This window comes from Chlorocebus sabaeus, chromosome 7, assembly GCF_047675955.1.
Source record: "Chlorocebus sabaeus isolate Y175 chromosome 7, mChlSab1.0.hap1, whole genome shotgun sequence".
Lineage (NCBI taxonomy): Eukaryota > Metazoa > Chordata > Mammalia > Primates > Cercopithecidae > Chlorocebus > Chlorocebus sabaeus.
This window is the reverse complement of record NC_132910.1, coordinates 123,617,347-123,642,480: the sequence shown is the minus strand read 5'-3', so window position 1 is coordinate 123,642,480 and position 25,134 is coordinate 123,617,347. Positions and strand designations below refer to the sequence as shown.

Here is a 25,134-nt window from a genome sequence, read left to right as displayed (position 1 = left end):
AAAATGCTGGGATTATAGGCGCAAGTCACCGTGCCCAGCCATGCAGGGTACATTTGAGTGAATAATAACTAGTATCTGCTGACTATGCTGGGAACAGATAAATGAAGCCAAAGTCCCAGCTGCCTTGGACCTGAGAGAGGTTTCTAACCTGGTATTAGCATAAAGGGATGTGTGGGTGTTTGAGAGAAGGAAGGCAGGAGGGAGAGGCTATTACTCTGCACCTGCTGCATGTGCAAGATGCTGCTCCAAGATTTATTCTTCTGACCACTCTGTCCAAGATGGAAGAACTATGGCATAGAAAGATTTCACAATTTCACAAGGCCACATGGTTTAAACTAAAATCCAGGTTGGCCTGGCTACAAGGCCCACAGTTCTAGAATACCACGAGGCTGTGGGGAGAGGGTTCAAAGATCGGATCAGTGGTTAGAGGAGAGGCACTGTTGATGGGCTGAAAGACTCTGGACTGCACTGTGGGCTTTGTCTGTGGCTGTTTTCCTTGCATCATGATGCTCTGCATTGTAACGCGTGGTAGAGGTGGGGCAGGGAGGGGCAGTGAGGTGGGGCGAGGGAGGTGAATCTCAGAACATCTGGATAACTCTTTAACGTCCTGTGCTGGGCATGGTGGATCTTTTCTTGTTTAATGTACAGGATGGACACCAGAGGAATCTAGCTATAGGAGGCAGTAATGCCTTACCGGGAACTGCTTGCTTACTTTTTTTGCTTTTCATAAGAGGTGAGTGTGATGAATACATAAATATCTGCTATGATATTTTCTATAGCTTTCTATTGAAATATTTCTTAATTTAAAATTAAAACAGTGAAAGGGTTAGGTGAGCTTAGTGGTATGCACCTATGGTCCCAGTTACTCAGGCTGCTGAGGCAGGAGGATCACTTGAGCCCAGGAGTTTGAGGCTGCAGTGAACTTTGATCACATCACTGCATTCCAGCCTGGGTGACAGAGCAAGACCCCATCTCTAAAATACAAAAAACGAAAACACTAAAAGAGAGCAAACACAATTTTGCCCACTATCTTTTCTCTTTCACAGGTGACCCAGTATCAGGGAAGCTGCTTGCAAGGACTTTCAAATTTCTAAGCAGGTTAGAAATCACACCTCACTTAAACTGAGTTGCAATGAAATGCTTTTTGATTAAAAGCAATTCAGTCTTACATAGAACAGAACAGAGAACCCAGAAACAAATCCACACATCTACAGTGAACTCATTTCGACACAGGTACCAAGAACGTACACTGGGGAAAAGACAGTCTCGTTAACAAACGGTGCTGGGAAAACTGGATATCCATGTGCAGAAGAAGGAAACTAGACCCCTATATCTTGTCATGTACAAAAATCAAATTAAAATGGATTAAAGTCTTAAATATAAGACCTCAAACTATACAAATACTACAAGAAAACATTCAGGAAACTCTCCAGGACATTCATCTGGGCAAAATTTCTTGAGTAATACCCCACAAGCACAGGCAACCAAAGCAGAAATAGACAAATTGGATTACATCAAACTAAAAAGCTTCTGCACAGCAAAGGAAACAATCAACAAAGTGAAGAGACAACTCACAGAATGGGAGAAAATATTTACAAACTACCCATCTGACAAGGGATTAATAACTGTAATATGTAAGGATCTCAAACAACTCTATGTAAAAAACTTAATAATTTGATTAAAAAATGGGTAAAAGATTTTAATAGATATTTCTCAGAGGAAGACATACAAATGGCAGACTGGCATATGAAAAGGTACTCAACATCATCGATCATCAGAGAAATGCAAATCAAAATTACAGTGAGATATCATCTTACCCCAGTTGAAATGACTTATATCCAAAACATAACTTATATCCAGTTGAAATGACTTGCATCCAAAACAAATGCTGTTGAGGATACGAAGAAATAGGAAAACTTATACATTGTTGGTGGGAATATAAGGACAGCTACTATGGAGAACAGTTTGGAGGTTCCTCAAAAACTAAAAATTGGCTGGGCATGGTGGCTCAGGCCTGTAATCCCAGCACTTTGGGAGGCTGAGGTGGGCAGATCACGAGGTCAGGAGATCGAGACCATCCTGCCCAACATGGTGAAACCCTGTCTCTACTTAAAAAAAAAAAAAAAGAAAAAAATAATTATCTGGGCATGGTGGCACATGCTTGTAATCCCAGCTACTCGGGAGGCTGAGGCAGGAGAATTGTCTGAACCAGGGAGTCGGAGGTTGCAGTGAGCCAAGATTGCGCCACTATACTCCAGCCTGGCAACACAGCAAGACTCTGTCTAAAAAAAAAAAAAAAAAAGAAAAAAACACACACACACACACACACACACACACTAAAAAGTGAGCTACCATGTGATCCAGCAATACCACTGCTGGGTATATACCCAAAAGAAAGGAAATCAGTATATCGAGGAGACACCTGCACTTCCATGTTTGATGCAGCACTGTTCACAATGGACAAAATTTGGAAGCAACCTAAGTGTCCATCAACAGATGAATGAATAAAGAAAATGTGGTACCTATACATAATGGAGTACTATTCAGCCATAAAGAAGAATGAGATCCTGTCATTTGCAACAACATGGATGGAACTGGAGGTCATTATGTTAAGTGAAATAAGTCAGGTATGGAAAGACAAACATTGCATATTTTCACTTTTTTGTGGGATCTAAAAATCAAAACAATGGAACCCATGGAGATGATAGTAGGAGGATGGTTACCAGAGGCTGGCAAGGGTAGTGGGAGGGTATGGGGTGGGGGGTGGGAGGTAGGGATGCTTAATGGGTACAAAAAATAGAAAGAATGAAAAAGACCTAGTATTTGATAGCACAATAGGGTGACTATAGTCAGTAATAATTTAATCGTACATTTTAAAATAAGTGAAATAATATAATTGTATTGTTTTAACACAAAGGATAAATGCTTCAGGGGATGGAGACCCTTTTCCATGATGTGATTATTATACATTACATGCCTGCATCAAAACATCTCATGTACCCCATATATACACCTACTACGTAGCCACAGAAATAGAAAAAAACAAACAAAACAAAAATCAATCAAAGCAATACACAGCCTTAAATTATTTCCTGAAGTCCACGTCGGGGTGTTGTTGCTTACATCCTTCACATGTAAGATTAAAAACTACTACCACAACAGGAGGCCCATGTAAAGTGATCTGTTCATGGTCAGGGGAAAAGCAAGGTTAGATGTTGTCACAAACACAGAACAACAGAGTCATTAAAACCATGAAATTTCATTGGAAGTGTTCCAAAGCACTCTACAGGCTTTCTGTGTTAAACTACCATTCTGGGAAGAGAAATAAGACTAGGGTCACTGTCCACATTTCTCCCATCCTTTCTCATATTTAGAGCATAATTGTGTACATTATCTGAACTGATTATCGCAACTGCTCTGAGAAGAAACATAAACTGATACATTAAGTGATTCACTGAACTGCAGGGTTGGTTGGTGACACAGCAACCTCACTCCAGGTCTCACACGCACCATCTGCACCATTCGGAGATTTGTTCTGGCTGCATCCCTCTGTGTCTACCTCATCCTCCCATTGGCTCCCACTGCCCTGGCTTCTGGGAGCTGACGCACCTGTTCATGAGACCATGTTCTTTCAGAACCATCCTTGACACAGATGTCCAGCCTCAGCTCTGTTCCGGTGGCTCCATGCTTGCTGTCCACACAGAGATTTGCCGCCACATTTCGGATCTGTGGAAAGAAGAAAGAATGTTGAGTGTGGGGCTATGCTGTATTTTATCATTGGCTCCTAACAACCATGGTATAGATTAAGTAAGACATAGATTATCTTTTTGATTACATGCATGTTGAATGAGACCTTGAATTTGTATGCAATTTATGGAGAAAAATCAGGGAATTAAATGTAACACTGAAGCCATCTTCACTGGCTTAACAAGAATTCTGGAAAGAAATATAGTTATAATTAAGTATTAATCAGTCTGTACTTTGACCCACTTCCTTGTAACTGAAAGTCTGTAGCACTAGACACTAACCATTTGCATCTCCATTGTTCCTATACATAGGATTTGTGACGTTAGAATCATGAGGTTTTTGTTTAAGAATTGCTTAAGCAGATATTGAATTCCAGTGGAACAGCTGACTGCAGCCAGTTTAAAGACCCTCACAGAGGAAATGGATCAACATGAGAATATTGTTTCTTCATCTCCCTGTCCCATGACCTCATGCTGCTCTCTGTGACCAATCAATGATCTCCCAACTTCAGCCTACTCCAAAACCCTTAAAAATCCTAGCCCCAAACTCCTTGGGGAGACAGATTTGAGTTTTCCTCTCATCTCCTCATTTGGCAGCCTTACAATTAAACCTCTTTCTCTGCTGCACCCCATATCTTGGTGTATTGACTTGCTGCACACATCAGGCAACAGACCTATTATGGTTACAACATGGTCTACTCGACAGGCTAAAGAACATGAGATGGTTAAACAGCCAAACTGCAGCTGGTTGCGGCAAAGAATGTGTTGATAATGCAACAGAGGGAGTAGCCTAGAGTTTACGACTTCATTAAAATGGGAGGCTTTTCTTTTCAGATAGTTCTTAGTTTGGAATTTATTATCTTCCTGTTTCAAAACGCCTTCTATCACTATCATGCTAGCAGGGGAGAGATCCAATATGAGGCGGGTGTGGCAGGTATAGGATGTGATGGAGGAGAGCAAACCACTTAGCCCTGCATGGTTCTGGGCAGAACATGGTGACCTTTGGTTTCAGTTTGGCTACAATGGTCTCAGTCTACACCTATTGTCATAATTTAGTATTGCTTTTGAATGATAAATTAAATGTCACTCTAGAGTATTAGCAAAATAGGAAAGACAGTATTATTGCTGAAATACTACACTGGATAAAGACTCTCTACATAAAGCCTGACCTTTGAAAATTTGCAGAGTGGAAAAGAGGATAATTCTTTACAATTATGTTAGCACTGATATAAGGAACTCAATACTTAGAGGTGGGAAAAGAGTGGACAATAAAAAGTGTCAAAAACTTACACAGCAACAGAAGTAGAGTCTGGGCAGAGACACGTCCTTTTGTCATATCTTTTTTTTTGTTTTGTTTTTGTTTTTGTTTTTTTGAGACGGAGTTTCACTCTGTCACCAGCCTGGAGTGCAGTGGTGCAATCTCGGCTCACTGCAACCTCCACCTCCCAGGTTCAAGCAATTCTCCTGCCTCAGCCTCCTGAATAGCTGGGATTACAAGTGTGTGCCACCACACCCAGCTAATTTTTTTATTTTTAGTAGAGACGGGGTGATGCACCTGTCTCAGCCTCCCAAAGTGTTGGGATTACAGGTGTGAGCCACCACACCTGGCACTTTCATCATATTCTCCCTGCTTGAAGGTTTCACCAATCTTCCTGATAGTGTCAGAAGCACAGTCTGTAGCAGAGACGGATATTCTTGATAGTTTGCTATTTAGATGTGTATGCTTATATAAGGTCAATGATCTTAATCCTTTTTAAGCCTTTATATAGTACTGGATTATGATAATCCCTTTAGGTCCTTTTAAGAATGGAAACAAAATGAGGATGGGCCCAACTGATCATTTTAACCAAGGTTCTTTTGCCTGGATGGGTAGATAGGGAAAGGAGTCTCTCTGCGACAGAAGAATACCCACCTGGGTCTGTTCCTGCCGGGGTGGGCAATGAGGCAGAGAGAAGGTTTTTATGAAATATACTGAGGATCATGAAAGGCATAAATCATGCTGGGATAGAATGGGGGTGGTGGAAAGAGATAGTTCATATTTCATTTACTCTAGGAGTAGAGATTGGGGATGCTGGTCAGGAGGGAATCAGTGTGGTGGGTACTAATCTCCTTATTCAGGGACTTAGGCAACAGGTTGGATTCATCTGCTACTGCTGGGGCTCTGCTTTCAGGATCTCTCTCCCTGATGAAAGGTAAAGTGAAATAATGCAGAGTACAGGGGAACAGTTCTTAACCTGGTTTTGCCTACAGATTTCTCCGAGAATCCATGGAAAGTGGTGGACATTTTTGAAACAAACGAACAAACAAAACTATAAATGGATATGTCCAAGCACTTTTGTATTGGTTTTCCTGGAACCCATCGACTCCAGATTTGAACCCTGAATTAGGGAAAATGCCTGCCCTGACCCCTTGGGAACTAGTTGCATTCCTTCTCTTAGTGTAGGAGATCTAGAAAGACAGGGAATGAACTTGGCTGGGCATCAGAAGGCACCTGATTTGCTCTCGTTTCTTTTACCTTTACTCCACCTTCCCTAAAATAAGTACCAGGGAGGAACTTCTCTCTAGAATTTGTGAAGCCAAGCTTAAAATACACGTTTTGTAAAATCAATTTCCTGATGTGTGATGGGGTTTCTCTAGTGAAACAGAAACACCCAGAAGGTCAAAGGTAGATTTCGCTATCGCTGTCTTGAACCTGGCACACTCTGTAAATCTCCTATTTGATCTCCTTATCTGAGTGCAGCGTGTTGGTTTTCTAAAGCTATCTATAACCTGAAACCTGCCCAACAGAACTCTGAGCAGGCCTTTCTTTTCATTCTTGGGCCATTTAACTCACAGACACACTCTTCTTAGAGAATCAGTATCAGTTTATACTGAAGACAACTTCAAGGCACTATTTTTCCCTCTACTTGAGTCCAGGAGCTCTGAACACATTTGGGAAGAAAAGGCAGCTGCTTGCAGGTTCATGGCCAGTGGGTCCCAGAGGGAGAAGCTTGCTCTCCTATGTCGGCTGGCATTTGAACTCACCTGTGGAGCTGCTCTGCTCCTGGAAAAGGAGGATGTGGGGAAGAAGAAAACATACCCAAGCCAGGGACACTGAGTGACAAGTCTGCCACGCACCAAAGCCTATTGGAGTGCCTTGTTTTGTTTTTAAATGTTATGAGCTCAAAAGGCCTCTGGCAGGGATGGAGGATACCATTTTCTAAACTCTTGAATTTTCTAAATTCTCACTCAAGTGGCATCTGTGTAGACAATGGGATAAACTGATTTGGAAGCCAAATTTCAGGTTTCAAAGGCGTAATTGTCTACATCTGTGTAAATTCCAGCAAAACGTTGTGCCAGAGAGGAAATGCTGCAAGTTCACTATAGGATAAGGTGGGCAGCTGGATACAAGATTAATATCCAGCTCTTCCTCAAGGTTAGTATCCAGCCATTCCTGCTTGCTTCTCTTCTTACCTGTCCACCTGCCTCTCTCCAGCACATACTCAGATTCTCTCATTTTGCTCACAAACTCAACTCCATTAAAATAAACAAGTGGATAAAATTCTAATAAAACTGATTCTAATACTTGTTTATTCACGCTAATAATATATTTTTTAAAAAATGTAGACAAGAACACTTACGATGATTCATATTTATTCAACATGAACTCTGTACCTCCGGCTGAAGGTGAAGCAGTTCACACACGTACACATGGCCCAAACCTAGGGCATGGGATATTAAATATGTCTATGACAGAATCAATCATTTTCAGGCCTTATTCCTTTGATGCCCAGCTTCAGGACTTGATAGCATTGAAATTGTGTCAAGGAATCTTGAGAGACACTGAACAGGATTAGAAAATGAGGCTAGGAAAGGGTGGGAAGGAGAAAAATGAGGAAAAGGGGAATCATAACGGGTGACAGGAATTACAGAGATAATCTCCTTTTGGGCAAGGACCAGGAAAAGGTCAGGCAGAGAGTAAAGGAGTTCTTTAGGTCTGCAAGAGGAGTCAGGCTCAGCTTTAATATTGGCCCCCCCTCCCAGCCCCCAACACTGGAGGTTTTTATCAGAGAGGTACAAGAGAAGGGGAATGTGGCTTAAGTGTCAAGGTGGCTAGTAGATGTGGAGTAGGTAATTCAACTGACTGGTAGAGAGGGACTAGCCTTAGCTTAACAAATGAGCCAGCATGGTCTGCTAATTCCTCCTGATAGCCTTAGGTCTTTCAAGTAAGAAGTGATGGGTTCACTCCTCATGCAACAACATTTACCAGGTACCTGCTATGTCATAGGCACTATGCTGGAAACTGGGTATACAGCAAAAAATAAAAAAAGAACCAGTCCTATCCTTTGTGCACCTGATGGTCTAGTGAGGACATCAGAGAGGACATGAATGGAAGAAAGGCTTGAGATTTCCCATATTTCTAGCTGTGAATTTTTAAAGTGACAAAAAGATTTAAGATGCTCCCTTTTATGGACTATAGTTGATTTTATTTATTTATTTATTTATTTATTTATTTATTTATTTATTTAGACGGAGTTTCACGCTTGTTGCCCAGGCTGGAGTGCAATGGCTCAATCTTGGCTCACTGCTACCTCCACCTCCTGGGTTCAAGCGATCCTCCTGCCTCAGCCTCCCAAATAGCTGGGATTACAGTCATGTGCCACCACTCACAGCTAATTTTGTATTTTTAGTAGAGACGGGGTTTCATCATGTTGGGCAGGTTCTTGAACTCCTGACCTCAGGTGATCCGCTGCCTTGGCCTCCCAAAGTGCTGGGATTATAGGCGTGAGCCACTCTGCCCAACCTCTGGACCATAGTTGATTTTAGAATGCAAATTTATTTGCAGAGCTGGAAAGACAGAAGACACTAGGGTAACATGGAAAGAGAACTGAATGGAGACTGAGCAGGTCCAGGTTCTGCTCGTGAGGTACAAATGAGGTTCCCTATAACCTCATTTTTTTTTTTTTTCAAGAAACAGCGTCTTGCTCTGTTGCCCAGGCTAGACTGCAGTGGTGTGTTCACAGCTCACACCTTGCCACAGTCTTTAACTCCTGGGCTCAAGCGATCCTCCCACTTCAGCCTCCTGTCCTTTTTAAAGCTCAGTTCATCCACTTATAGAGAGTCAACATTCTGAGAGTGATTCTGAATGAAAGGCACTTTGTAGTTAGAAATTCAAAGACTAAGAAAAACTGGCTTCTATTCTCAAGGAGCCAACAATCATATCAGGGAGACATTACTCTGAAGACATCTTCTTAAGAGACTAAATGGTAAGTGAGGCCTGAAGAGGAAATGACCGTTCTGAGTGAGATGGGCTTGGAGCACTTGGTAGGACGGATGACATTGGAAGGGGCCCTGGAGGCTGAGTAGAATTGAATGTACACAGTAAAGTGACAGAAGGGACACTATTGCCTTAGGAATCAGAAATGAACTCGGATATTGAAGTTTGACAGTGTAAGGCATTTTTAAGGGAATGGCGAATGATATAGCATGGCTCAACGTAAGGTTTATAAAATGAAGACGATCATGCCTCAGAGGGCAGTTGTGAGGATTAAACCGATGCATGCGAAGTGCCTGGCACAGTGTTTGTACATTGCAAGTGGTCAGTAAATGTTAGTTACTATTTATTTGTTTGTTAGTTTTTTTGGCTGAATTGTCTGTGATGGTAAATGGGGCGCTGCCATGGTCAAATCACATTTCATTTATATCATGTGATCACTCACAGCACTTAAGTCAAAGGAGACCGCAGATGAACAAGCCTTGGTCCAGCATTGCAGGCCTATTCTTCAGTCTGGATTGCCAGCTAATCTTCACAGTGTCTTACACAGTCCCCCAAGATCTCAATCTGGCAATTTGAGTGCCACACCAAACACACCCATCTCCCTACCCCTCAATGAACAATTTCTGCTGATTCTAGTCCTAGGTACTGAATGTCCCACTCCTTTCCTCTCCATCCCAGTCTCCCAGGCCTTTGACATCTTCTCATGAGCTGTTTTTAAAAATTGTGATAAAATATACATGATATAAAGTTTATGATTTTAACCATTTTAAGTGTTCAATTCAATAGTATTAAGTGCATTCAAAATTACACAGATCTTGTGTAACCATCACCAAGATCTATTTCTAAAATGTTTCATCATTCAAAACAGCAACCATTAATCATTAAGCAATAACTCCCTACTTCCCCTTCTCCCCCATCCCCTGGTAATGTCTATTCTACTGACTATAAATAATATTTTGTAAACCTCATATAAATGGAACCATACCATGTTTGCCATTTTGTGTCTGGCTTATTTAACTTAACATTGTAGCATGTATCAGAACTTCATTTCCTTTTAAGGCCAATATTCGTGTGTGTGTGTGTGTGTGTGTGTGTGTGTGTGTATATACATAGTTGTTGTTGTTTTTTTTTTTTTTTTGAGATGGAGTCTCGCTCTGTCCCCCAGGCTGGAGTGCAGTGGTCCAATCTTGGCTCACTGCAACTTCCGCCTCTCGGGTTCAAGCGATTCTCCTGCCTCAGCCTCCCGAGTAGCTGGGACCACAGGTGCACACCACCATGCCTGGCTAATTTTTTGTGTTTTTAGTAGAGACAGGATTTCACCTTATTAGCCAGGATAGTCTCAATCTCCTGACCTCATGATCGGAGGTGTCCCAAAGTGCTGGGATTACAGGTGTGAGCCACCACGCCCGATACATGTATATTTATATGAAAAAACACATATATAAATATACCAGATTTGTATCCATTCATCTATTCATGGATACTTGTGCTGTTTCTACTTTTTTTTTTTTTTTATTGAGATGGAGTCTTGCTCTGTTGCTAGGCTGGGCACAATCTTGGCTCACTGTGCTCTCCGTCTCCTGGGTTCAAGCAATTCCCCTGCCTCAGCCTCCTGAGTAGCTGGGACTACAGGTGTGCACCACCACACCTGGCTAACTTTTGGTAATTTAGAAGAGATGGGGTTTCACCATGTTAGCCAGGATGGTCTCGATCTCCTGACCTTGTGATCTGCCCACCTCGGCCTCCCAAAGTGCTGGGATTACAGGCGTGAGCCACTGCTCCCGGCCTGTTTCTACTTTTTTACTTCTGTGAATAATGCTTCTGTGAACACAGGCATGTAAATATCTTTCACATCCTTGTTTTCAATTATTTTGCCTATACACCTAGGAATGAAATTGCTGGGTCATAAGGTAATTCTATGTTTAACTTTTTGAGGAACTATCAAACTGTTTTCCACAGTAGCTGAACCATTTTACATTCTCACAAGCAATGTAGAATGGTTCCAGTTTCTTCATATTTTTGCCAACACTTGTAGTTTTTCTGGTTTATGTAATAGCTATCCTAGTGGATGTGAAGTGGCATCTCATTGTGGTTTTGATTTGCTTTTCCCTAATGACTAATGATGTCGAAAACCTTTTCATTTGCTTATTGAGTATTTGTATAGTTTGGAGAAATACCTATTCAGGTCCTTTGCCTATCTCTGAATTGAGTCATTTATGGTTTTATTTTTGAGCTTAAGGAGTTTTAAAAAAATATATTCTAGATATTAATCCCTTATGAGATATATGACTTGTAAATATTTTATCCTATTCAGTGGGTTGCCTTTCCATTCTGTCAGTTGTGCCTTTGATGCACAAAAGTTTTAATCTTGATGAAGTCCAATTTATCTATTTTTTTCTTTTGTTGCCTGTGCTTTGGTGTCATATTTAAGAGATCATTGCCATTCCAATGCCATGGAGATTTTCCCCTATGTTTTATTCTGAGTTTTACAGTTTTAGCTCTTATGTTTAGGTCTTTAATCCATTTAGAATTAAATTTTTTGTATGGTGTGAAGTAAAGTTTATGACCTCATTTTTTTGCATGCAGATATATTAGTTTGAAATGGCTGCCATAGGAAAGTATCACAAACTGGGTGGATTAAACCACAGAAATGTATTGCCTGAGAGTTCTGGAAGCTAAAAGACCAAGATCAAGGTGTTCGCAGTTTGGTTCCTTCTGAGGGTTGTGAAAGAGAGTACATAATGTGCTTCTTTCCTAGCTTCTGGTGGTTTGTGGCAATCTTTGATGTTCCTTGGCTTATTAACATATCATGCTGGTTTCTGCTTTTATGTTCACTTGATGTTTTGTTTGTGTGTGTGCTGGTGTCCAAATTTCCCCTTTTTATGAAGACACCAATCATACTGGATTAGGGGCCCACCATACTCAGAATAATCTCATCTTAATTAATTACATCTGCAATAACCTGATTTCCAAATAAAGTTACATTCGGAGGTACCAAGGATTAGGATTTCAACATATAAATTTTGGGGAGACGTAATTCAGTCCATTAGTAGTGGATATCCAGTTTTCCCAGCATCATTTGTTGAACAGACTGTCCATTCCTTATTGAGTGATATTGGCATCCTTGTCAAAAATCTATTAACCTTATATGTGAAGGCTTATTTCTTGGCAATCTATTTGATTCCATTGGTCTATACGTCTATCTCTATGCCTGTATCACACGTTTTTTGAATTACCATAGCTTTGTATTAAGTTTTGAAACTAGGAAATGTGGGTTCTCCAACTTTGTTTTTCTGGTTCAAGACTGTTTTCATTATTGAGGGTCCTTTGAGGTTCCATATAAATTTTAGGATGAGTTTTTCTATTTTTGCAAAATATTCCGTTTAGATTTTGATAGAGATTGTATTTAATCTGTAGATCACTTTGCATAGTATCACCGTTTAACAATAATATGTTTTTAAATAGACCAACATGGGATGTTTTTCCATTTATTTAGATAAGCAATTTCTTTCACTAATGTTTCATGGTTTTTAATGACTCTTTTGCCTTGTTTGTTAAATGTATTTCTACTCTCATTTATTTCTAGGGAGATGGTTAAAAACACATATTCTGAAGTTAGACTGCCCAGAGTTTGATTTCACCATTTACTAGAGTTGCATGACTTTAAGCAAGTTAACTTATTTTTGCCTCAGTTTTTTCCCTTAAAATTAAGGATAACGATGTTAGACCTAATACTATAAAAACCCTAGAAGAAAACCTAGGTAATACCATTCAGGACATAGGCATGGGCAAGGACTTCATGTCTAAAACACCAAAAGCAACGACAACAAAAGCCAAAATTGACAAATGGGATCTAATTAAACTAAAGAGCTTCTCTACAGCAAAAGAAACTACCATCAGAGTGAACAGGCAACCTACAGAATGGGAGAAAATTTTTGCAATCTACTCATCTGACAAAGGGCTAATATCCAGAACCTACAAAGAACTCAAACAAATTTACAAGAAAAAAACAAACAACCCCATTGAAAAGTGGGCAAAGGATATGAACAGACACTTCTCAAAAGAAGACATTCATACAGCCAACAGATACATGAAAAAATGCTCATCATCACTGGCCATCAGCGAAATGCAAATCAAAACCACAATGAGACACCATCTCACACCAGTTAGAATGACAATCATTAAAAAGTCAGGAAACAACAGGTGCTGGAGAGGATGTGGAGAAATAGGAACACTTCTACACTGTTGGTGGGATTGTAAACTAGTTCAACCATTATGGAAAACAGTATGGCGATTCCTCAAGGATCTAGAACTAGAAGTACCATATGACCCAGCCATCCCATTACTGGGTCTATACCCAAAGGATTATAAATCATGCTGCTATAAAGACACATGCACACGTATGTTTATTGCGGCACTATTCACAATAGCAAAGACTTGGAATCAACCCAAATGTCCATCAGTGACAGACTGGATTAAGAAAATGTGGCACATATACACCATGGAATACTATGCAGCCATAAAAAAGGATGAGTTTGTGTCCTTTGTAGGGACATGGATGCAGCTGGAAACCATCATTCTCAGCAAACTATCGCAAGAACAGAAAACCAAACACCGCATGTTCTCACTCATAGGTGGGAACTGAACAATGAGATCACTTGGACTCGGGAAAGGGAACATCACACACCAGGGCCTATCACAGGGAGGGGGGAGGTGGGGAGGGATTGTATTGGGAGTTATACCTGATGTAAATGACGAGTTGATGGGTGCTGACGAGTTGATGGGTGCAACACGCCAACATGGCACAAGTATACATATGTAACAAACCTGCACGTTATGCACATGTACCCTAGAACTTAAAGTATAATAATAATAAAAAAAAGGATAATGCTTCATAAATTTGATGTGAGTATTAAATGAGATTATACATATAAGATGTTTGTTTTAGTGTATGGACCATATTACATGCTCAATAGATGTTAATGTTTCATAGTAGTAGTAGCAGTAGTATCCGGATATAGTAAGAAATGAGACTGGGGCAGTGTGTTGGTGCCATTTTGTGAAGAGTCTTAAATATCAAGATAAGGGATTTAGACCTTGTTCTGTTGGCAAAAAGATCATTCAATGTTTTTGAGAAGAAAAACTTGTTTTAGGCAGTAAATTCTGGTGATTATGAGAAAGACAGGTGGAGAGTAATGTAGTTGACATAAAGGGTACTAGTTCTAATTGGCAAAGAGAATCTAAACTAGTGATAGAATGTATCCAAATAATATATCCGAATTATATATATATAAAAATATATAAAATATATATATTCAAATGAAGATATGTGTTCAGACATTTTAAATAAAAATTACAGATCTTGACCACTGTTTCCATGAGTATAATAAAGAAGATATGCTGAGCTTGAGGCGTCTTTGTGACATCTATATACAGACACCCAGAAGTCTGACATTTGGAAGGTAGGTCAGGGTAGGAAATGCATATTTGGGTATATGCTGTTATCTACGGTTCTAGTTACTAATACTTTGCCTTTCGACTTCAAATCCTTTTTTGCCTTACTTTGTGATTCTCAAGATGGACCCTGCAGACATTTCTCCTTTGTCAGTGGACACAATTTTGCTAATAGAGGGTGCTGGGTGCTGGAAGGACACGGGAAGGGCTTAGCAGGAGGAAGGGTCTTTCTTGTGTGTGTGTGTGTGTGTGTGTGTGCACGCAAAGTTTTTCCATGTGATAGCCAGTAAATGGGCATGTGGGGTGGGGTGGAAGAGAGCAGCCCTGGCAGGAGTGGTCCTCAGAGATAAGCAGCAGCTGCTATGTCCTGCAAGTTTCTTTGTCACTACCAAGCTGTATGTATATGACAGCCACACCACATCAAATGAGGCCTGAATCTCAGCCTTGGCATGGAAAAAGTTGGAGAGTTCTTCTAAGTTTCCAAGTTCCTGCCTTGCTCACATTCCTCAACCCTAATGATGGTTACTGTTTTTTGGAGTTGCTGCTTCAGAACTCCCTAGAGCCCTCTTTTATCCCTCTTACCAGCCAACAGTTTTTCTTTTAATATTAAAATGTCTCTATTCAAATTACTGGTGTGATTTCTGTCTTCTGGCTGGACTTGTACTGATGCAACCACATATGAGTAAGAATAGAAATCATAGAAGTACATGATCTCACTCAAGCAAAGAATAGAAAGGAATATGAGAAGATTGAGGAGGGAACTCCAGGGAATGACTTTTTTTGAAAGTGAGCAAAGAAAGTATAGCTAGAAATAAGAAGGAGAAAATAAGAAGAAATCATAAAGAAGCCTAGGAGAAAAGTTTCAAGGCGGGAGGGGTGAGCTGCAGTGTCAAATTTCGTAGCGGGATCCAGTAGGGGGAGGCCTAGGGAGAGGCTGTTGGATTTGGCAATTAGGAAGTCACCAGAGACCTTTCAAAGGACAGTTTCTGTGGTGTGATGAATGCAGGTAGAAGGCAGATTGCCAAGAGAACTTAGAAAAAAGTTGGAAGATGAAGGTTAGAGTCAACAAATGGAAGTTTCTCTTTCAAGAAGCTTGATAGTGATGGGAATGATATATACAGGAGAAAATCAGAATTAAAAAGAAACATTTTGGGGATAGGGAGATTTGAGGATAGAATTACATATAAGCCCTAATATAATTCATTCGAGATTGAGATAAAAAAATTGTGAAGTGCTTGTAGAAAGTAAAAACAGCATGTAAATGCAACCTACTAGAAACGCTTTTGTGATTCTTACAGGATTTTCCACTATTTAAGGTTTTGCCTCATAGCCATCACACCATTTTGCTTAAACAGATCCATTCCACCTCTAATTGCTCCATGCTAGTCACATCCAATGACTGCTGGCAGAGACCACCTAGTGCCTTTCCTTGAAATTATGCCTGTAGAGATTTTCTTCCTATCTTGTGCACATTTTCCTTTTCTGAATTTACCATAAATGTAATTGCTTTGGCATCTCTCTCTTGCCCTGGGACTTGCTGGGACCACTCATTTCAGAAGCCGGCTTACATTATGCAAGAGAAAGACGAGCCCACAGCAGAAATATTATCAGAGGGCCCTCAGGTTTTTATGTGTTCTGCTCCAAATCATCTTTTCCTAAAGCCATGTCTTGCCACTTGAAGCTAAGCATTTTATTATTTGTGAAATATGTCTGGCATCAAAACAAAAACTTCTTTACTTGTGTAAATTTATGGGGAGCATGAGAAATTCCATTACATGCATATAAAACACAGTGACCAAGTCAGGGTATTTATGGTGTCCATCTCCCAAGCACAATACATTTTTGTGAAGTATAGACACCCTACTCTGCTATCAAACATTGAATGTACTCCCTCTATCTTACTGTATGTTTCTACTCTTCAATCCACATCTCTTCACCCTTCCGCTGGCCCCCACTCACCCTTCCCAGTCTGTTATCACAAAATAGAAACTTTTAAGCTAAGGGTCTCTGGCCAAAAACAAGTCGATTTTCACAAATAGATGCAGAGAGAAATTCATATAAATAAGCCACTCTACTACCTTTAAGTAGAGTGTAGGGGTTAAGATAAGCAACTCTTTTCTGCTAGAAGGAAAATAAATTAAGGTTCTTACTGAACTGGATGCTTTCACGGGCATCATTTCACTCCCTCGTCTGCACTTTCGCCATGCTGTGTTTTCATTCACATTTGCAACTGAGGCTCTGAGAAAGTAAGTGGTTTGTCCAGTGCTATCCAACCAGCAGACAGTAGCAGGATTCGCACCCATGTCTAATTCCTAGACCTGTGCTCTTTTTACCAAGCAAATGGTAATGGTTATAACTAATTCATTAGAAAAAATGTCATTTTAGATGTTAAATCTGTAGCAGCTGCTTTACTGAGCTCCAGGAAACACATGGAGATTAAAGAAGGCTATGAGTTCTTGGGTTTAGAAAAGAAGTGATCTTAGTCAAAAACAGGATTGGAGTCTGATACAGATACAGACGCTGAAGTGGAGTTAGAAAGAAAATCATTTTAACACTCGGGGCTGCCAAGGGATGGAGGCAGGACAATGAAGTCTTCAAAGTACAAGACTGAAGAAGACCTGGTTACCCATGAATGGCTTGACTCTAGGGGAGGCTGTGGTGGCACCAGAAAAAGCATCATGGAGTAGCAATAGGAGGAAACATCTCCTAACCTTTGCAAAAGACTACATTTTAAACCTGGACTTAAAAAAATCCATTTCTGAAAGGAAAAGTTAAAAAATGGCAGAAGAGTGGTGACTTCGTCCTGACCCATACAGTTCACTGGAAAGTAGCTCGTCCTGTGATCATCAGCCAGGGCCACATCAATCTACTTGGTTCTGCCTGAGTACAAGTTTATTCCTGCCCTCTCCTATCATCTTTGAAGATTAGAAAGCTTTGCTGGCTTGGACTTACTCTTTGTAAAAAGAGAATATGGAACAATTTGTGTTTTTCTGATCACATGAGAATGTGAGCCCTCGGAAACTACTAATTCTTTTTTTAAGTTAAAAACATTTTAACTTTATTTTAGATTCTGGGGTACATGTGCAGGTTTGTTATATAGGTAAACTTGTGTCACAGGGGTTTGTTGTACAAATTATTTTGTCATCCAGATACTAAGCCTAGTATTTAATAGTTATTTTTCCTGATCCTCTCCTTCCTCCCACCTTCCACCCTCTCATAGCCCCCAGTATGTGTTGTTCCCTTCTATGTGTCCGTGTGTTCCATCATTTAGCTCTCACTTATGAATGAGAACATGTAATATTTGGTTTTCTGTTCCTGCATTAGTCTGCTAAGAATAACGGCCTCCAGCTTCATCCATGTCCCTGCAAAGGATATGATCTCATTCTGTTTTATGGGTGTATAGTATTCCATGGTGTGTGTGTGTGTGTATATATATATTTATTTATAAAATGTGATATATATATATATATAAAACATTTTCTTTATCTAATCTGTCACTGATGGGCATTTAGATAGATTCCATGTCTTTGCTATTGTGAATAGTGTTGCAATGAACATACGCCTGCATTTGTCCTATTACTGGGTATGTATCCAAAGGAATATAAATCATTCTACCACAGTTAAATTTTTTTTTTCTTAGATTTTTGTGCTGTGATTTCATAAAGTCAGGGAAAGAAGCATTTTGTTATAGATCCTCTCTTAGGTTTTTGTGCTGTGATTTCATAAAGTCAGGGAAAGAAGTATTTTGTTATAGATCCTCTCATGAGTGCCCTGTTGGAATAGAGAGGTGGTCAGGTAAGGAAATAAGCAAAAGCCAGCTTGGCTGACCAAGAGTTTTTGAAAACTCAGGTGACAATTTTTTATGTTTTGAAATGAGTTATTCAAATATTTGTTATGAGACAAAAGAGCATGGCATGTCAGAAACGTGAAAGCAGGCATTTAAAACAAAGTTATAAGAAGTAACTTAGGAGATGAACAAGTTTACTTGAGCCCTTCTTTTTCTCCCTACAATTTACAAAACTCAGATAAGTAAATTAAGGGTGCAGAAGAGGAGAGAAAATGAGATGTGATAGAAAACTTTGCAGTGAGACTTCAAGACTATATGCAGAGAAACTCATCAGAAGGAGACCTTAAAGGTACTTTAAGTCAGGAGTTCATGAGTTTTCAGTATTCTGTGGGAGAATCAATCTACAGGAAGAGCAGTTCCTGTGCTCCACTAATTGAACCTGCATCCAGATGTTTAAAAGCAGGGAACGCTGTTTTGAAGGAAAGCCACAGAAGTTGGCTTATGTGCTGTGGAGACAGTGTGGTCCCCTTCCATTCCCAGATTGTGGAAAGAAACCTCAAGTGGCCTGCAAGTTGGACGTGACTGGTCATCGTATTTCCTGCATCATCAGTCAGAAAATGGCATGCAGCTGTATTTTCAGACTGAACCACACTGTGCGGGGTAAGCAGCTGATCTTTTAACTAATGTCTCCACATTTAATATTCCTGTCATTTTTTTCCTGGAGTGCTATTTTATGAATATAAACACTTCTCCCAATGGTTGGATTCATATATGAATTGCCAACAAATCTAAGATTTGCTCCGGTTCTAGTACAATCACGAAAAGCCACTTGCAACATTATCCTCAAAGCCAAGGGCAGTAGCCACAGGCTTCGAAGATAAAGCAAATTTTTAGTACTTGAAAAACTATTCACACAGTACGGTGTCTAGATAAAATAATTCTCCCTTTGAAGTCAGGTCAGATGGTTGAAATGTGAGCAGGTTGAAAATATGGTCTAATACACCGTTGTTAAGCTCTGTGTAAGATTCAGGACCATTAGTCCATGAAGACCTTCAATCAAAATCATGGGACTGGTTCTGAGGTTGTGATCTTTTAGCCCTGGAAAGGATGGCAGCAAAACCCCTGAGACCCATGGGACTTTTCCAGTTTTCTAGAGAAGTAGATTCTTTTGAGCCCATTCTTGAGTGTAACAGCTGGTCCTCTAAGGAAGGCCTGCAAATTGTCTTTATTTTCAGAGAAAATAATTCAGGGTCTGGGTTTTCTATTGCAAATGTCAGCACCATTAAACATATTCAACATATTAAAAGAGATGACTTGGCTCTTCAAGGGGAACAAAGGTGAAAATGTCAAATTTCATTTGGCATATGAAACTGTAATGTAACGTTTGTAAAATATTTCATGGTATAACTACTTCCCTGAAATATTTCTCTGTGAGCCTTAAATTAAAAAGCAATGGTCTTTCTGCTTTGTGAAGCTCACAACTGAGGTGTGGTAAAAATATATCTTCAACCTATTTCTTACCTCCTGCTCTGAAATCAAACAAATGGGGAACCTAAACTGTTGACTTTCAAAGGTCTAGCCTTAAAGTTCCGAGTCACACTGACCAGCAGTCCATCACTGTTTTCTGTAGCAATGCACATTCATGCAAAACTTATAGGGAAAACTGATTGATATTTTCTATAAAAAAGCAAATATACTCCTTCCAAACCAGTGACATCAGAAATGCCACCCAGGACTCCATCTTATACAACAGTTATTGTAGTAAACTGATAATATGTGAACGCTCCAGTCAGCTTTCTGAAAAATCTCATATGTGCTTCTCATCTAACCATTTTATCTAATCTCCCTCCTCTCAAATTTCTTACTGTGGATGCAATGAATCATGCTAGATTCAATGAGTGGGTAGTTCTGACAATGAACAGGTTGGAGTTTGGTTGGACTGTGATATGAAGGGTAGGTATCAAAAGTCAAGATTTTTGTTGCTGTTGTTGTTTTTTTGAGACAGTTTCTCTGCTATGGCCCAGGCTGGAGTGCACTGGCACGGTCTTGGTTCGCTGCAACCTCCGCCTCCTGGGTTCTAGCAATTCCCCTACCTCAGCCTCCAGAGTAGCTGAGATTACAGGCATGCGTCACCATGCCCGGAAAAGCCAAGATTTACCCTTTCTTGGGAAGACAGTGAGATTATTTCTCCCTGAAAATAAAGCAGAACAGAACAAAACAAAATGATAACAGAGCAAAACAAAAGAGGTTTTGAGGGAAGTGAACAGTAGTTTAGTTCTAGTCTAATGAGCCTGATTGCATGTACAACCTAATCAGCCAATCCCGTCCATATCAAGTAAAAACTCATCAAGTGGCCATGAGAGGCTGAGTGGGGTCTAGTTCTTGCAGCGGTCTGTAATGTTACCTCATGCCGGTAAGACATTCTTCAGGAGAAGCTTGCCTTAATCACCTCTGTAACTGGCACCTGGCATGGTTTTGGTATATAGCTAGAGCTGCCGTAAGAAAATACCACAGATTAGGTGGCTTAAACAAGAGAGATTCTCAGTTCTAGAGTTGGGAAGCTCAAGATCAAGGCATCAGCAGGATTTGGCTTCCTCTGAGGCCTCTTTCCTCGGCTTGCAGATGGCCATTTTTTACCTGTGTCCTTACATAGCCTTTTCTCTGTGTGCACACATCCCTGGTGTCTCTTCTCTTCTTATCAGGACACCAGTCCTGTTAGATTAGGGTGCCACCTTTATGATCTGTTTCACTTTCTAAACACCGTATCTTCAAATACAGACAGTTGGGGATTAGGGCTTCAACATATGAATTTTTGGGGAGACCCAATTCAGTTCATGAGATAAAACTGTCTTTGCAAAGATTATGACAGTGAGAAAAATCTGACATAGGAAAATTATGTCAGTGAAAGAAATCTGACCTCATCGACTGATCTCACTTCTAACCTCCAAACTTCCCTTGTTCATTCTTAGGGATAGGGTGAACTAACTTGGAGTAAATTAGCTTATAGTTTAACTTTGAAAAAAAGACAATACATCTCTTCCCCAAAATAAACCCCCTCCTTGCTTAGGGATCAGACGACCTTTGTAAAAACCAACAAATCAGCCACAAGATTAGAAACTATAGCTCAGGAATCATGCAGCCAAAGGTCACAAGATACTAACCTCCCAGTTGCTCCTATAGATAACGTCACTATTGTAAAACCTAAGATTGATGTGTGAGGTATTTTTCAGACCCTGCATTCTGATGGATTAGCTGGTGCTACCCAGACTGTTTAAAAAATTAAAAACAGCAGATTCTACCAGATCTGCTTCTATGTATTCATATATGTTGTGTGTATGTGTGATGCTTCATTATCAAAATATATAAAAGAGCTCTAATTAATTGGCTTTAAAAATAAGCACTTAAATAAAATATTTTGTCAGAAAAATAGAAACTTTAATGCCTTTTAGTTCACATGACTCTAATAAGCTTTGAAAAATAAAGACAGTTTTAAAGATTATTGGTAAAATAAAATAAAAATGTCTTCACAATTTAGACATTTCATCTAAATTAGGCTGTTCAGATACTGTATTTACTAGAGGTTTAAAGTTGCATACTGCTTCTATGACTTTTGATAGGTGTCTACTTGCCTGCTTTAGAAATATTTTCCAAATTTTAAATTGTAAGTAAGGCCTGAGGACATGTGGATTTGGCCATGTCCTTTAGCTATGTTGGAAAGAGTCAGATATTATCGGACATTATCTGCAGTTCTGTCCTGTGTCCTAGTCTCTGCACCTGGTATATAACTAAAATTGCTTATTCTTAAAAATAGGAGTTGTATGCTGTTGGTAAAAGGACAGAATAATTGTTTTTTTTGGGTCTAGCTTAGTGGGTTTAGCAATTGTTCTAAATTTAATAAAGGAGAAGATAAAACTAAAAGTTTAAGCAAGTTTATAAGGTTTATGATAGATTGATCTTTTAAAAGAAATTCTCTGTGTGAGCAAATTGGCTAAAATTAAAAGGAGATTATTTAGTTTTCCCATAAATCAAACACTAAAATAAAATGCAGGGCCAGATCTGGGCTCTGTGTCAAAATATCAAGATTTTCTTAAAATATATTATTGATCTGCTTTTAAACAAGAAATTGTAAAGTTATGATGGATTTGTCAAAACCTTATCTTATGCTTAAACTAATTAAAATGAGATAAATTTGTTTATAAAGTTTTATTAAAAATTGGGCTCGGAGCAGTGGCTTATGTCTGTAATCCTAGCACTTTGGGAGGCCGAGGCGGGAATATCATTTGAGGTCAGGAGTTCCAGACCAGCCTGGCCAACACGGCAAAACCCCATCTCTACTAAAACAGCAACAGCAACAACAACAACAGCAGCAACAACAACAACACAAAAATTAGCTGAGTGTGGTGGCATGCCCCTGTAGTCCCAGCTACTCAGGAGGCTGAATTAGGAGAATCGCTTGAACTTGGGAGGCAGAGGTTGCAGTGAGCCGAGATCACGCCACTGCACTCTAGCCTGGGTGACAGAGCAAGACTCTATCTCAAAAAAAAAAAAAAAAAAAAAATTGGATTTAGCATAAATCATACATGAATACAAAAGTAAAATAGGATTTTCTCTTTTGAACAAGATTTTCATGTAATATTGAGATAATAAAATATAATTTGCCTTTTAAATCAACTAAAGAAAAAAGCAAAATGAGAGAAGAGATAGATTCCGTTGTCCCCATGCTGCCTTTATTGGATCTTCTTGGTTGGAAGGCTGAATCTCCCCTCTATTAATGAGTAAAAGTTTATGTCTTTTTAAAATTTTTTAGTTATCATTTTTGTTAAAGAAATTACTTATAGTGACATGGAATTCTATTTTATAATACCAAATATTTTAAATCTTTGATATTTGACAAACTTTCCAAAATCAAATTCTAAATTAAGTCTTTTTTGGCCTCATTAACTTTTTAAGTATTAAGTCCCCTGAATTCCAAAAGGGGACATATTCAGCTTATTTGGTATGTTAAAATCATACGGGAAGCATTTTCAAATATAAAATGGTTTTTAATTTTCTTTGAGTTATATTCATAGAAATGTGTTATAAATTTGTGCTTCAAAACTTTATAAGATTCCTGTAATTCTGATATGTCTCAGCATATGTTATGATTAATAATGATATGTTAAATTATTGTGTGCCACAGAGATGATCAGATTTCCTTGTTGATTTTGTCTTTAATGGTGGCTGTAGTAAGATTTTTGTTATCCACAGATAATTGTTATTTTGTTTTGATCCTTTACAAACGGCAGTTTATAATCAGCTATAAGAGTCTGACAGCTGCTTTTGAGTGCAGGTTTTTGATAACTTGGGGGATTGGGTCATTTAAATAAAAAAAAACTTTCAGGACTCTTGTAGACGGCCGATGTGTTAAGGAGAACTGCTGGCTCAACAACAGGAAGAACAAGAGTTAATTGCATGAACTGAACTAACAGAAGACCCAAATAACCTTTTTATGACTTACTGCTTGACATACTGCTGATCTTCTTTGTTGTTTTTCAGAGTATAGAAAACTTTTCTTTTGAGTTATTTATAGATTTTAACAATTGAAGAAAGTATACTCCTATGAACAAAAATTGAAATTTTCTTTCTCTACTTAATTTGTCAGAATTTGGGAACTACTTGTGAGTTTTTGTAACTTATGGCAATATAGTTATTTGCATATGTGCAAAAAGGATCTGCTTTCTTTTATAACAGGACACAACTGGAGACACTGGCTATTTTATCAAGGCTTAAATTGGAATAACATGCTTTCAGATATAAACAGACTGCTTGAAGGAATCAAAGTTGACTTACAGAGCCAGTAGAACCCCCTTGGGAGAACTGGTCTTATACCTTATTTACACAGTCCCTGTACAGAGTTCCTGACCTGTGGTAAGTAATTTTTGACAGGTCCAGGCTCAAGAGGAGAGAAATTCATCCAATCATGTAAGTATTTGAAGGCGCAGATAAATTCGTGGTTGGGCTCAAAGCTTTAAAAAGTCTAATCTGAGATTCCTTATGGAGAAACCTCCAGAAAAGCCAATTTAAAACAAGTCTATATGGATTAGTCCATTCCTGCACTGCTATAAAGAAACACCTGAAACTGGATAATTTATAAGAAAAGAAGTTTAATGGGCTCATTTTTTTCACAGGCTGTACAGGAAGCATGGCTGGAAGGCCTCAGGAAATTTTCAGTCATGGCAGAAAGTAAAGGGGAAGCAGACATGTCTCACATGGACAAAGAAGGCGGAAGAGAGAGAGAAAGGAGAGGTGCTACACACTTTTAAGCAACCAGATCTCATGATAATTCACTCATTATCATGAGAACAGCAAGGGGGAAGTCTGCCCACATGATCCAATCACCTCCTACCAGGCCCCTACTCCAACACTGGGGATTACAATTTGACATGAGATTTGGGTGGGGACACAAATTCAAACCATATCGTTCTTCCCCTGGCTTCTCCCAAATCTCATGTCCTTCTCACATTGCAAAATATAATCACTCTTTTCAACAGTCCCCTAAAGTGTTAATTCATTTCAGCATTAACTCAAAAGTTCATAGCCCAAAGTCTCATCTGAGACAAGGCAAGTCCCTTTTGCCTATAATTTGTAAAATAAAAAACGAGTTAGTTACATCCAAGATACAGTGAGGGTACAGGCATTGCATAAATACACCTATCCCCAAAGGGAGAAATCAGCTAAGTTTTTGGCAGCTCCACCCCGTCACTCTGCAAGATACGACCCCCTTGGTTGATTTCATGGGTTGGCATTGAGTGCCTGCAGCTTTTCCATGTGCACAGGGCAAGCTGCCAGTGGATCTACCATTTTGATGTCTAGAGGACAGTGGTCCTCTTCTCACAGCTCCACCAGGAAGT

At 39.4% G+C, this 25,134-nt stretch overlaps 1 protein-coding gene across 1 annotated transcript in view; it reads right to left on the bottom strand.

Annotated features, from left to right (window-relative positions):
- GALNTL6 (polypeptide N-acetylgalactosaminyltransferase like 6) overlaps window positions 1-25,134 on the bottom strand; it is a 994,726-nt gene that overhangs the window by 28,133 nt on the left and 941,459 nt on the right. Inside the window, exon 10 of the mRNA XM_008000268.3 lies at window positions 3,610-3,726. Within this exon, the coding sequence (XP_007998459.2) occupies window positions 3,610-3,726 (117 nt within the window). The remainder of the gene's footprint in view (window positions 1-3,609; window positions 3,727-25,134) is intronic.